At 36.0% G+C, this 14,572-nt stretch overlaps 1 protein-coding gene across 1 annotated transcript in view; it reads right to left on the bottom strand.

Moving 5' to 3' along the window:
- Nucleotides 1-14: 14 nt before the first annotated feature.
- Nucleotides 15-14,572, bottom strand: part of ARFGEF2 (ADP ribosylation factor guanine nucleotide exchange factor 2) — a 35,706-nt gene continuing 21,148 nt past the window's right edge. The window contains exons 22-39 of the mRNA XM_035343713.1: nucleotides 14,097-14,244; nucleotides 13,291-13,390; nucleotides 12,214-12,254; nucleotides 11,962-12,131; nucleotides 11,157-11,308; nucleotides 10,876-11,048; nucleotides 9,418-9,578; nucleotides 8,629-8,759; nucleotides 8,410-8,539; nucleotides 7,816-7,951; nucleotides 6,883-7,021; nucleotides 6,739-6,793; nucleotides 6,384-6,498; nucleotides 5,976-6,106; nucleotides 5,377-5,545; nucleotides 4,847-4,985; nucleotides 4,307-4,424; nucleotides 15-3,523 (exon numbers count right to left, since the gene is read on the bottom strand). Of these exons, the coding sequence (XP_035199604.1) occupies nucleotides 3,347-3,523; nucleotides 4,307-4,424; nucleotides 4,847-4,985; nucleotides 5,377-5,545; nucleotides 5,976-6,106; nucleotides 6,384-6,498; nucleotides 6,739-6,793; nucleotides 6,883-7,021; nucleotides 7,816-7,951; nucleotides 8,410-8,539; nucleotides 8,629-8,759; nucleotides 9,418-9,578; nucleotides 10,876-11,048; nucleotides 11,157-11,308; nucleotides 11,962-12,131; nucleotides 12,214-12,254; nucleotides 13,291-13,390; nucleotides 14,097-14,244 (2,385 nt within the window). The 3' untranslated portion in view covers nucleotides 15-3,346. The remainder of the gene's footprint in view (nucleotides 3,524-4,306; nucleotides 4,425-4,846; nucleotides 4,986-5,376; nucleotides 5,546-5,975; nucleotides 6,107-6,383; nucleotides 6,499-6,738; nucleotides 6,794-6,882; nucleotides 7,022-7,815; nucleotides 7,952-8,409; nucleotides 8,540-8,628; nucleotides 8,760-9,417; nucleotides 9,579-10,875; nucleotides 11,049-11,156; nucleotides 11,309-11,961; nucleotides 12,132-12,213; nucleotides 12,255-13,290; nucleotides 13,391-14,096; nucleotides 14,245-14,572) is intronic.

Raw genomic sequence — 14,572 nt, 5'->3', positions numbered from 1 at the left:
CAGAAGACCCGCACCGCTTCTTAAAACTTTATTGATTTACCACTTCATTAAAGCATGGAATATTATAACAGTACTATACAGAGTATTTCATGTAGAAAACTTTACATAGGTTTTTTTCATATTTTATAATTTCGCTATTCTCTCAAAAATGTGTACATCCGTTGGGCAAAGTACTGCTCTTTAAATTATTGGTAGTAAATGCACTTAATACGGAGGTCCTCAAAAACATAGGCATTTTAAATAGCTGAAAACATACATTTTACACAGAAATAACAGTAAAGGTGCCGAACAAACAATTTACATAGTGAAGGGAGCCGCACTTTTATAGGAAAAGCTCAGTTTTAAAAGGTTCTCTATTTAATCCTTCAATAGTAAGACAGCTAAAAGTCGGGGGCTGGTTACTTGCAATAGTGAGAGCTGTTCTGGATTGTTCTGGTTACAGCTCAGAAAGTGACATGAAACACGGGTAATAAACCTCTTAAAATAACTTCCTTGTAAGATTGTACAATCAATATGGAAGGGAGGTTTTAGGATTCTCATTACCATCCCTCCCCTGCTTACCTGTTTCCTACAAGGTTTGAAAATAAGTAGCAATAAATACCATGCAGTCTCCATATTAATACCATTATAGGTAAAATCAGTTTATAGTTTGTTATGTAACACTACTTCAAAAATCTAACCTTGTTTTTATTACTCCATGTATTGCACAGATGTCGATCTCTACCAGGCCATGCTGACAGAGAACCCTGCTCTCGTTCATAGCTCCACTGCAGCCCAGAAAACTACTACAGGCAGATAAAGTCTTAACGTCAGCAGAGTCAGGACAAGAGCAGAACCAGCAGTGATTACTGCAGGAGTTTTGGCTCAGCATTTTTAGCTTCACAGAGATGTCTGTGGGTTACGATCTTTCTGACTGTATATAGGGAAAAACAAAAATCTGATGCAAATACAATTGTTTCAGGTATTACACTTAGCAAACCACTCTTATTGCTTTAACATCTACAGTCAATTCAGAAAACTGAGACAGGATTAAGGCTGTGTCAATCCCACTGCATTCCAGTCCCCCCTTCTCCTTCATGCACTGCAGTAAGTCTAGAATGTTTCTAATGTCATGTGCCTAATTTCAGCAGTTTATAAACGGCATAAATACAATAAAGCTCTAATAAAAGTAAGATTCTCTCAGAACTAAGGCTGAAGGAAAGGAATGATTAAAGGCCCTAACTCTATATGTAGAGATAGTACAAATGTTGCACATTAAAGAAAGCCCATGATGCAGCTGTAACTTCAGATTTGAAAATTATGACACCTGTTTCAAGACAGGAGTTGTAAGGCTTTCAGAACCATAAAATAAAGAAGAATTAAGCAACTCTTTACAGTTTTTGTTTTGATAGGAGATAAGGGTATACATTCAATGAGGCAGTGACATTCAAAAATCTGAGATATATATATATTTAGGACTATCTAGGGCAGGAAGAAAAAAGAATGGCCCGTTCTTACATATTTAAATATAATTAAAATAAATACATTTTTTTACTGTAATTAAGTGACATTACCAGGGAACAAGCAACTATACTAAGTGCAACACAAAAGGACATCTGAAATGCAGCAAGTTAAATATTAGCATTGCTTATTTTTCAGTCTTTTCCTACGGCAAAATGCAGCCCTATATTTCCTCCTACAAAATATTAGTGTATAGATTTATCTACAGGATGTTTAGAAGTTAGAGAGCTGCAATCATGGTTTACCTTTCTTTGGTTAAAAATAAAATCATGAAAGCCTTACTGGTATTATTGCCTGCAAAAAAACTGCTAAACAATGCTTACATCGAACAAGCCAATTTACTGAAAAACGCTGTAAGAATCCTTTGGAAATAGCTCAAAAGAAAAATATTACATCCCCGTGCTACGTCAACTATGGCTGCCCTACCAGGAAATTCAACTTATAATGCAAAAGAATAGTTTCAACACAATACCATTTTTTCATTGTTGTTTTTAAATACTCTTATATTTGAGGTTTGCTGATATGAGTAGCACAGTGATTAGTATAACACTTTTGTTTACATATACTTTAGGAAGTGGAACTTCTCCATACTTTTCCATTTCAGAAAGTCCAAAACTTGACATTAAAATTAGTTCAAAGGACAAAATTCAGTCCTGCAGTACTGCACTTGCAAATTGTTGTTACGTCACAGAAACCTTATGCATTTTGAGGAAAGGAACATCTCCAAGGTAAGCAAAGCGGTAGTGTTAAGTCACATTTGGTTCATATATACTTGGAAAGCAGAGAAATGCATTGGTTACTTGTTGCAGTACATGAATGAAGTTTAATTTTGCTAGAGCTGTCATGGGAATTCAATTTTCACATCACAATAGGAACTAACAGCTGAAAACAAAAGTGATTTGCACAAAAACAAATCAGAAGTTGCAAATCTGCAGTAAAAAGACAGAACTGGATAGGGATTAAGGATAAGACTTATTGCTTAACAGACATAATTGCTACTAAATACATTATGGTCAAGGGTAAATAAGTTTTTTTTTTAATTGCTTTGAACCCTGTTTTTAATATTACTGTAGATGCTGTCCATGATTTGGCAGTGTACAAAAGTCAATGGAAAGTTTATAAGCTTTTTCTTTTCTTAATATCTGTAACTCAGAACTAACAAGCTAAATGGGTAGATACTACTGTGTACTCCTGATGTAAAACCTTCCATAATAATAAAAATGAATCTTGGTAGGTGAAGCACTGACAATAAAAAAAAATAGTTTTAAAGTGACTTACTTAACAACAGGAAAACTGCTTCCTCAAATAACCTACGGGCTGTTCACTTCAAAAACTATGACACACTGCTTGGTCTAGCCATGTGCACACAAAGAAAAACCCAGAATGATCTTGGGTGGTCATTAGCCACTGCATTGTAGTTTATTATGAACACGTGCTAACATCACAAGGCTATACAACTATATTCATTATTTCCAAGGGGCATAATTTCCATCAAGGAATCCAGCTGATTTATAAGATTTAGTTGGGCTGCAAGACTGAACAATTGATAAAAGACTAGAAGAGACAGACTTGATCGTAAGGATGTTGAGCATTGAAACAAATAGACTTTACAACCATTGTATTAACTTTGTAAGCAACAATTTAAATAAAAACTGCTGATAGTCTCATAGGATGGACAGGAGTTTTTTTCCCCACCCACCCCCCAATCCCTTCCCAAATGCCATTGTGGTAAGACTAACTTGCTGCTCTGTTGATAGACCAGGGTTCCATTTTTCCCCCATCCACTTCAATCCATCTCTGGAACACAGCTTTATGTACAAGCAGAAGCAATCAACTCTACTTAGGGCTACCACGAAGGTAAGTTTGTCCCAGTTGTCCGTATTTGCTCCTCTGTTATGCAGATTTTGAACACAACACCTATACGCAGGAAGAACTTCCGTAGCACAGCTCGAAGCTCAGGAATCAGGTCAAATTGCATGATTTCACACAAGTACGGATAATAGGTTGAAGCATGTGCCCTGAACTATCGGAGAAGATACAAAAAGAAAAAGTTATTCTCTATTCCTGTAGGAAAGCGCAGAGTTTTTCCTCATAACGCCATAGCAATATGGACATCACTGAATTGCTGCTAAATGGTGAAAAAACAAATCACTACTACCACCAGTTTCTTCAAATATTGATAAATTGCAATAAAACATTCAAGACTATGCAAGAATGAACTGGAATTACAAAATTAACAATACAGGGAAGAAGAAAAAACACCAAGAACAAACACCACACTTTTAAACTTTCCAATACAGTTGGAAAAAAAAATACTTCTGGAGAGAAGAAAAAAAAAAAGCCACCCACAGCCTTCAGCAGAAGTTTTTCTGCATGTGATAGTCCAGGGAATATTTGCATTCACCTTTTCCTCAAAAGGTCTGAGATCCCAAAGATTGTTTTTCACCATTACTGTCAAGGAACTACAATTCCAATTTTACAATGATGTTTACCTCTATAATTCTATGCAGCTATGATACAGCCTAAGCACATCCTTTACTGCACACTCATGGTGTTTTTGTGCAAGAGCTCTGCAGTAATTGTACCAAGGTTTCTATACAACTCAATTTCATGGATGAAGTCCAATTCTCACTATGTGGAATGCTCGCTAAAAGATCGAAGTGTAATCATTACTGTATTTCAAAGAGTACACACTACGTGCAAAACAGCCATCTTGTGATATGTACAACAATAGAGACTGCATTCAATGAAAGCAAAGATGAAAACACCTGAATGCAAACAGAGATGGCATCCAGCCTGTTCTTACCTTTTCGTCACTGATTTTTAGTGTTTTTGTTAAAAGCAACAGCAGGAGATTGGTCCAAGCTTCTCTGTGGCTTTCGGAGTTCACGGTAATGAAATATGCCAGGGCTTCAGTGCATACACTAAAGAGATGTCACAGTTCAAACAAGCCATAAAGAAAACCCACAAGAAGCATTTCTAACATGCACTGTTTGTTCTCTCATAGTGTACTGTGTTTTCATGTAAGAGGAAACATACGTTCTGTTTAGATTATTTTATCACATTATACCTCTGAATCTTGTTCTGTACTCTGATGTGAAAAGTATTCCTTCACTACCACTTTTTTTAAAGAGAAGTCAGTCAAGCAAGAAGGTGCTTCCTTTATTTCAAATTAATTGTTTCCTTTTTCCTAGATTTGCTTTTAATATAGAGCAGTCCTTTACATATCTTCGTATGCTTTGCATGCTCTGCTCAGCAACTTAAAAATGGAACATTTTTATCCAAGGATACACCGTGCATATTTCACTGAAAACAGAACGCACCTGAACCAACTTGATATTCTTACCTAAGCAGTCGTTGTTGTATAGCATCCCAGGAATCTCGGTGGTTTTCATCCACATACATTCGAAAGAGTATTCTCAAGCAACAAGCCAAGCTGCTTGTCTCTTGTTTTAAGAGATTGGGTTTTGATTTACCCTTGAACCCTAGAAATCAGTTGCACACAGGGAGAGGAGAACATTCACAGTTGTAGTTATCAGCCAAAATGTAACGTTTATCAAGTACATCTCCATTAATGAACAGCAGCAGGTATCTTTTTTTTTTTTGCAAACAGTATTTCTTCCTCCTCGATTTTGACAGACACCTAATATATTTAAATGCAGCAGTAACAACTATACAGTACTGCTGCAATCAAAAAATAAGTAATTTAGAAGACAGAATTAACCTCAAGTCATCAGAAAAGAGACAAGGAATAAAAGCATATGCTATCACATAAAATGTAGAGATTATTGCAGTAGTATACTTTCTGCACCTTGATAGTTAAAAGCCCGAACAGAGCTCAGTATATTTTTTTAACCAACTAAACAAAAGCCTCACCTGCTCTCCACAACACAGTTCGTTGCTCATAATTTGAATTAAAGGATTTTGAAAATGAATGAGACTCTTGCAAACAATCCAGTAACTTGAAGAGGTGATGTGAAGACATGTATTTATACATTCCTTGGTCCTCTGTGTCAATGTGGATATCTGCATCCAACGCATCTCGCTAAACCAAAGAGATCAAGACAGAAAGAACAGTGCCAATAACACGTGAAGCACCATAGTCTCTCAAGATTATATAAGAAGAGTAAACCATACACCACTAACTCAAAATTCCATTTCTGGGTACAAGTGAAGTATTACTTCAATACACCACAGCAAAACGTTCTGTCAAAGCTGTGGGGTTTTTTGTTGGAATATTTGAAAGAGAAGTTACGGTATATCCTGGTTATTGATAAGAAAAACTAATAATCTGATTGTCAGACTGCCAGGGAACACTGGAGATGGTCAAAAATCACTGCGTAAGAGTAGTAATACATTCAGGGCAGTACAGAGAGCTAGAAAAACAAAGACTACATACTGTATTTTGTAAACACTTTGAAGCATTCAGTAACGTACTTTACTGCTCAACAGGTTATTTACATGTCTGATGGTACCTGAGCTGCAGCCATGTGCTCAGCATCTTCCTTCTTGCTTGTTGCTGGATAGAACACTATATTATCAATTGTCTGTATCAATTCCAGCTGTACCACACACTTTATAAGGAGGCCAGCAAACAGTTTCTGGTCTAATGAAACAGAACAACAAAAGTTTCAGAAGCAACTTATGACAATCCACATACAACAGATTAGCAAAACATTATATTACCATTAGCATTTTTATATTTAATGATGCTGTGAATTACCTTATAAAAATAAAATTTGCCTAAAAAGTGCAAGTTTTAAAGACAAACTAAGTTTTTCAAGTTCACTATCAAGTACCCTAAAGCTTTCTCTAAAGGACTGCAGAAGGAGACTTAGAGTGGCTATAAAAGTTCATGTAGTCAACTTGCACGTTTTCCTTACTTGTATAAGGACCACCTTTCCAGCTTTCATCCGTTGGATTTGAAAATTGACTGTGTCCTCTTTCTGAAGCATTTTTATCCACACTGCTTAAAGATTGGCGATCTAGGTCCAAATCCTAGAATAAAATTTAGAGTAATTTTTACAATCCAAAGTGCTAACTACCAACCAGCTATTAGAATCTTACACCCAAAAAAATCCCGAATTGACTCTTTTAATCTTATTTGGCATCACTGTCAAATACAAGTTTATGTCAATTCCAGTATTTGTTGCCAACAAATACTACAATGCAGTATTTCAAAAGATAACTTCACACACAACCTTCCAGCTTCCTTCATTGCACTGGATTAACTCTTACCAGATGTTTTTCAGCTGAATCTTCCTCCATTCCCACAGGCCTCCAAGTAAGCAAGCTTCATAACAGAGGGAGAGGGAAAAATAAAATAAATATTGTTGCTCTGAAATCAGGTATTAGTATAACAACCATGCTCTATAAACTTACACATGAGGAATGGTAGTTTTGAAGATTTCTAGCATACAATTGCATGTCTGGCCCCAGACTTCCGGGCTGAATTTCTGTCCATTTAGTATCACCAGGTTTTCTAGGCAGTTTGTACCTGAACGAGCCAACTGCTCGTTATCTGTGAAAGACATGTTCCATATTTATCAACTTTTACATTATCAGTGTAAAATTAAGCACTCTACTATTGCTCCCTTAACCTTTTTTTTTTTTTTTTTTTTTTCCTCCCCCAATATTGTGAAAGGCATGCTACTTTGGCTCAAAGCCTACTACATAAACTACATTACAGTAAAATCAAGCTCAGGACTCTACTGAATAGAAAAATAGCGTTTGAAAATAGACTTCATGAGACTGAAATCCAAACAGGAAATACGAAGGACAAGAAAGAAGGGACCATACACTGGGATGAAAGAAGGAAAGCATGGATTTGAAACTTATTATTTCCTCCAAGTTGGACCCCCATTCCATACTAGTAATATGCAAGATTTCAGGTGCAATAGTGTGGGCCCAAATGAAAAAATACTTAGAAAGACGTATCTACAAGCACTAGATGGTTGAGAGGAAAGGAGAGAAAGAGGGGAAAAAACAAAAAAAAAATAAATCAGAATGTATACATGTATATATGTAATTGACATATTTAATCTACACAGCCAAATGAAGAAAGGCTGTTGGCAAAAGATTAGCACAGCTCTTTAAAACCTTTTGCTCGGAACCAATAGTACCATATACACATTAATAGAAAAGCTGCCTACCTGATTAAATAAAATAACCCTGGAATATTTAAGATACTGTACACATCTATTAGATCACACATTGTCCTAAAGGTAGTTTTTATTTTTCCAAAATTCAGCTTACTTCTCCCTTTTTAAGTAATAAGCATTTCAAAAATGTATTAATCAAAATTAAATAAGCTACCTTGTTTTACACACCAGTGTAACTGTGCAAGTATATCAGGAAGAAGGATCTCATTTAAAGCTTCATAGAATTGTGTAAAGACATCACAGATTGCATAAAGTGCGTGGTTGCATGTAGTGGTCATCCATTCAGATTTCTGTGACAAAAAAATTAGAAGCCTTAATTTGTACATGGGTTCTACTGTCATGATAGCACTTGGCATATGACTGGCTATTCAAAAAAAGAGGGTCTATGAGAAGAAGTGATTTTAGATAAAACTAGAAGAGCCCCCAATGCCTGCTACTGATGATACCTTTTCAGAAGCATTTACTTGGCCATATGATAACTATTCAGATGACTACGCAGTTTCACAAAGCGTGAATATTGTCCTTGAACATATTCAGTCAGGCAGAACAGACAGGTCACTGGATACTATGAGAAGTTTTCCGCATGGAAGCTATCTGCATTTGTCACGTTATAGATATCATTACAAATGAAGTTTGGGGCAGCATGGGCTGGAAATATACTGACATGGCAAATGATAAAAGCTGCAGCTTGGATCGTTTGAGTTCTTAAGAAAAAATATTCTAGAGTTTGCTTGCTTCTTTGTTTTACCTCTGTTTGTTGTTCAGGAAGTTTCATATTATCAAAAATCCGAAACACAATTCTGAACAGATCTTGCCACCAGTGCTTTTCAAATGTATGGCCATAGCTCTTCATTATTTCAAACATCACTGTTAAGCCTCTATAAACAAACAAAGATGATATTAAAATGTGTACCTACAATCCCTTCACTACATGAATGCAAACCAAAAACCAGAAAAGTCTTATTACCTTGTTCTAACATCTAATTTGCAACGATTGATGATACAAGAAAGTTCAAATAAAATGGGGAACCATCCTCTGACCCATACTCTGTCCCCAGGAGCAACATTCATGTCATCACTTGTGTATTCTCTTAATACCTTGGAGATGAGCAGGAAAAAAAAGATTAAAGAAAATCTCTAAAGTCTGTAATTTCTTTAATTATAACATATTTAGACAGCACTAATGACACACAGACAAAATTGAAAATTTAACTTCGTTTCTACTCTAACACTCAACTCCTGTCAAATACAAATCTCAGACATATCTATTTGTGAAGATAGCTGGAAAAAATATATAGAAAATAAATACTTCAAGCAAATCAGTTTTACTTAAATTCTGCTAACATTCAACTGTTATCTAACCCCAGGCTCTTTTCAACAACGTGATTATTATATTAATTATATTAAATATTCACAAAACAGACTGATGTAGAAAACCATGCATGTTCATAAACAGTTTAGCAGATATAATTAGGATTATGGAATCAAGATATTTTATTTTCCAGGTCATCCTAGCATAGTAGTAAAAGGACTACTACTATTGGTTATTTCAATTTTCACTTTTAGCATTTTAACGATTCCTAGTTTATTGGTTACAGAACACCAAAATTACTCCTATTTCTGAATACATTTTTAATATAAACTCTTGCTGCTAGAAGACTGAAGTTCAAGTCTGAAAGTTCTTTCTTAGTTGTAAGAATAATCTCAATTAAACAGTAGAGGACAGGGAAAGAAAACACAAAGATTAAAAAAATACCTGTGGTCTTTCTGAAACGTATTTTGCACAATATCGAATAAGTCTAATTGCTTCCATGCTGGTGTCCGGGAATGCAACATTACAGGCAAACTCAGAAAGACATTTTACTGCATCTTGGAATGAATCGATTGCTGCTGGAAAGTGCTGTTGAAAAATATTTGCTGTCAAGAACAAACAAAAAGCTTATTAAAACTTACTGGTATTGAAATACAGATATGAACTGGCATTGATTTAATGAAGCCAGACATGGCATACCAATACTAAACAGACAAACATGGAAGGAACAGATCTTCTGGATTAGGTAGTTCCATGTCTTCCCTTGTGCTCTTCCCCCTCCTGTTCTCCCAGCCCCAGTACCAAGTGTTCTCAGGCTGGGCAATTTCTCATTTATATTTTAAGATTCTTTCATATTGTCTCATCTGGTTCAGTTTCCTTTCACAGCACACACCACCCAAAAATATCTTAAAATATCCCTTAAAATAACTTAAAAAAATAATAGGAGTAAAAAATAAAAAAGGGGTAAAGTTTGATTTTAGCTTCCCTGCTGTATATGAATTTACATAAATTTACCTAAGCCACCCAAGCCTGAAGTTATTCAGATACTGAATAAAGGAAAAAGCATTTGATTTCTTGCTTAATGGACAGACTCCATATAAAACAAATCCAATGCATACAAGCTTTGGAACAAACTACAACTCCCAAGATCTACATACTTCAACTGGGACTCAATCTTTGTAGGTACCTTCCAACTAAACTATTCTAATTCTAGTTCAAGTTACCAAGAGAAGTTTTGCTACTTTTTGCCTTTATTAATGCCATCCATCACTCTTCTCCTCCCATGCTTATTAAATATTCCAGAATTTAATGGCAATACGGCAGTTTCAGGACACTTAAGAAAGCACCCATCAATACTGAAAGTCCCCTTCAAGAATATTTAAGTCAGCTGTCGTCCTTTGAAAGTGGCAGCAGTATATTGTTCAAATATAGTTTTAGAGCAGGTAGCCTGTATGAAATAAACTCTACAAGTAATCACCTATCAGTATCAAAGAATCACGATCCCCACCATATGAAACTGAAACAGGATGGAAGTTCGTGAAATCTGTTAATACAGCTTCCTTAATCCAAATTAACTTATTGCAACAGAGACAGGCAACATAGGAACTTACTGAATTTATTCCTAATTTGAAGAGTTCTATAGCAAGAAATTATTTTTTCCTACCCACAGGAAAAAAATCCTATCCCATTCCCATCTATTTTTTCCTGTCCATAATATTTTTTCCTGTCCACAAAAATCAGTAGACTTCACAGATAAGACCTAGCTCAGAGTTTAAAGAGTACTTGCAAGACATTGTATTTATTTACTAAAGAATACAAAGCTCAGATGCAAATGGGCCTTTTGAACCAGAGTCACAGCAGCTAAGCTAATTTAGGTACTTGCATCTGTTAGGCACTACTTACTAACTATATGCGCTGTAGTTTGAAAGGCCAGCTCCACAATATTCCCATCATGGTCTGATGCTGCTTGGTGAAAGACTGCAAAGATATTTTTCCAGCCCGAGCGAATATTGCCAGCTTGAGAGTTCACCATCTGAGCAATACAGCGTATTACCATGTCCCGAATAGTTGGAGATCTTAAAAAGAAGATGAAAACCAACACTATGTCAACTACCATTTCCACTTACAAGACAATTCAACCCACACAAAGTGGAAATAAAACAAGCTACCAAATACCATCACACCTGTTTTTCTTCATAATATGCTCAAAAGGCCTTAAGAAGTCTTTCTGGAACCGGAAGTTGGCTAACTCTCCCTTCTCAAGAAATTTCATGGACAGCTGCCTTAATGAGTCTACTGCAAAGATGGCAACATCTTCATTAGGGTTACATCCAACCTAGAAGAAATACAAATTTTCAAGCACTTACAGAAGTAATACATTAGCCAGTAATGTATCTATCATTCAAGTTTCATGGTCAGTCCACTGAGAATTTCAAGCACCTTCTAGTTTTCAGATATTTAGAAAATAGGGAGCTGTCTCAGTCATTTGAGACATCTAAGTAGCTCCATGGATTTTGTATGCAACAGTAGCATGAGAAAACACAGCTAGACACTCAAAAAAAAATCAGTTAGAAAAACACATGGTCCAACTACCTAAGGAAAATAACTTCGTTGTTTCAGGATTATCCACACATACTTTAGAGGAAAGCTAACTTGGAATTTGATCAGAAGGATAAGACAATGGAGTATATGAAGTATAAACATAAAATCATAAAATGAAGTGATTACAGATCATTCTCAAACTTTTTCATGTCTGTTTATACCCTGTAAATGTTTCTGTTTTTTTCACTTTTTGTGCTAGAATCTGGTTGTCTAATTAAACATTGTTAGGATTACTCCAGATCAACTGCTGAGAAGTTTGTGCCTTTAATGTGTTTTATTTTTTATTTTTACATCACAACCTACACCACTCAAGAACATTAGAAGAAAAAACTAATTAAACAAGTCCTGCCACATTCACACGTTCTTTAATTTGATTTTAAAAAATACCTTGTTGAAGTGATCTCCAATCACTTGCCAAATCCTTGACCACTGCAACCTAATGCGATTCATGTTGTAATAGGATATCTCCACTATCTTCTGCAGACTGAACATGCGTGGATGGTGTGGGGAAGCCAGCTCATCCATAGAAACAGCACACAGCCATCTGACAAAGTCAACTGAACATTAAAACACTACTGTAAATTCAGGAAGTTACACTGCAAGAATTCCTGTAACCCACCACACAGTCAGCACACATACCTATCGCGTTTCCATCCAGTCTAGTCGATCCTGTAAATATCCTGTGAAGGAAATAAATGTGTTGCAGATTTAGCTGCACATCCACAAGAGTTAATCACATCTCAGTGCTGTCAGTATATATCCTGGAGGTAGTTCACAACCCTCAACGCCGTAACCTCTGCAACTGTTTCAATCTTTGGTAGCGGCTCATGTCCCTTTCTTAAGTCTAAGAAGGCTCTTCCCTGCTCCAAGTCACAGTCTGCTATGCTTCTTCCAGGAAGAAGCATTTCACAGCAGGAAATAGGTACAGGCTCATATTTTTGTTCAGTACAAGTAGCACAGGAACTCTCATTTGGTTGATAATACGTTAAATAGCATTGAGGGAGTGAAGACACATTAGGAGAACTTTGCTGCAAGACTCTGCTGGATGCCAACCACCCGCTTGCTCTTTACATGGTTCAAGAGTACTTTAAGTTGTGGCTGTCAAAACAGCCACAAAACTATGGATCCTTACGTCTATTGTCCCTTCTTCCCCTTTAGCTGTTCACAGTCATGAGATGTTAAAATCACTGACTGTGATCCACATAAATCACTGGTAAGCGTAGAATGTTCCCAAACCTATGATGTAGTACGTACACATCATGTTAGAATAAATACTACAAGCCCGAATGCAATTAATTCCCCTTCCAACCTACCGTTTGTGATAGAAGCATCTCTTTATACAACATTTTAGAGAGACAGATGAGCAAGATAATGATTTGGACAAGAATACAGTTATTAATGGATGAAAAGCTGCAGAAGAACAACTAAAGAAATGATGAAACACTGAGGTTCACAAGACCAAAGAAAACTGCATGATTTAATAGAATAAGGACATATCGTCATTTCAGATACAAGTCCACTTCAGGACAAATCTGGCAGGGGGAAATCCACATACACAGGATGCATGCAGCACAAATTACACAGACAGTATCAGCCTTTTTCTGACGCTAGAAATAGGCTTCAAGAACAGAAGTCCCTGACAGTCTGCAAATAATGCGAGGATAGTCAGTAACTTCAAGCCACATTTTCCCCAGAACAAGATCAGATTCTAAGTACCTGTCTACTGCTACCACTACACTCTGTGAACTGGTCTCTCCCACTGACTCTTGAATGCTTGCCATATGCCGTTTATCAGCTCCACTTCCAACAAGGTTACCTGCAATAACAGCCAATAGAAATCAGTTCTTAGCATTATGAAATCATGACCTTATAGTAACCTTAACTTTATACAAGTAAACAAAGATAAGCAACTACTGCATCCAATTACCTTACAAATTTATATGGAGAACATGGTGCCTTTGCCTGATCTGTGTCAGATTATGACAAAATTCAAAAGCTCTAAGAGGCACTTTTTTAATGAGGGCATTGTGTCTTGGCCATCATGTTAATTAAGATGCAGTGCTGTTACTAAGATTGGAACTGATAAAACAGCATGCCCAAAACAAAGAGATAAGGAATTTATTTGGAGAAAACAATTAGGAACATTACAATGACTGATAAAGATAATTTATGTTTTTACTTCTAAACAGAGCATAAAAAGGAAGAACAGATAACACTGGTATGAAAACAATGACTTCATTTGTATGGCAAAACAGCTTTGACAACATCACATTCCAACACCTAGATCTTGAGTTTTGTTAAATAGCTTAGCACAATTGAAGTCATTAAAATAGGAATGTATTTGGTACTTATTAAAACATCTTTAAGTATAAACTGCTTTTTGTTTAAGTTCCATTAATCCTAATATAATTTCCACTGGACGCATGTAAAAATATTTTGTTATCTTACAACATTGAACTTTCTCAGCCATCATACTTCATTTATTTATGTATCTTCATGAAGTCCAAGATTAATCACCTTACCTAATCCCAGGCCCATAAACTCTTCCCCTCCAGATGCATAGCCTTTAATGCTTCCTTCCCTTTCACGCCCAGCGCCAGATAAATACCGAGTTTTCACTCCAGTTCCTATAAGTTGTGCTAGTTCCAGCTGGCTAATACATTTCAAGATCTGAAAACAAAGATATTTAAACACTGTTTTTGAATATCATACATTTATTCCTAACACTCTCCAGATTGTCTAACCTTTAAAACAACTTGGACAACTTTAACAGTTCTGATGTAACTGAAACAACATTACTAATACAACTGGAAATAAAGTTGCATTGAATGATTCATTCCCTACCACCAGCTGCCATGAATCATTCCCAAACTAGCAGAACAAATCAACAGTATCAAGAAATCTAACTTGGATCTCTAACTATCAGAAGAGACCATTTTATTACTTTTATTACACCACCAACTTTCAAAACTAAGAACAGCTTCACAACTCCAGAGAT

Source organism: Oxyura jamaicensis, chromosome 20, assembly GCF_011077185.1.
Source record: "Oxyura jamaicensis isolate SHBP4307 breed ruddy duck chromosome 20, BPBGC_Ojam_1.0, whole genome shotgun sequence".
Taxonomy (NCBI): Eukaryota; Metazoa; Chordata; class Aves; order Anseriformes; family Anatidae; genus Oxyura; species Oxyura jamaicensis.
The sequence above is the reverse complement of the archived record's forward strand: the minus strand, read 5'-3'. Positions and strand labels throughout refer to the sequence as shown.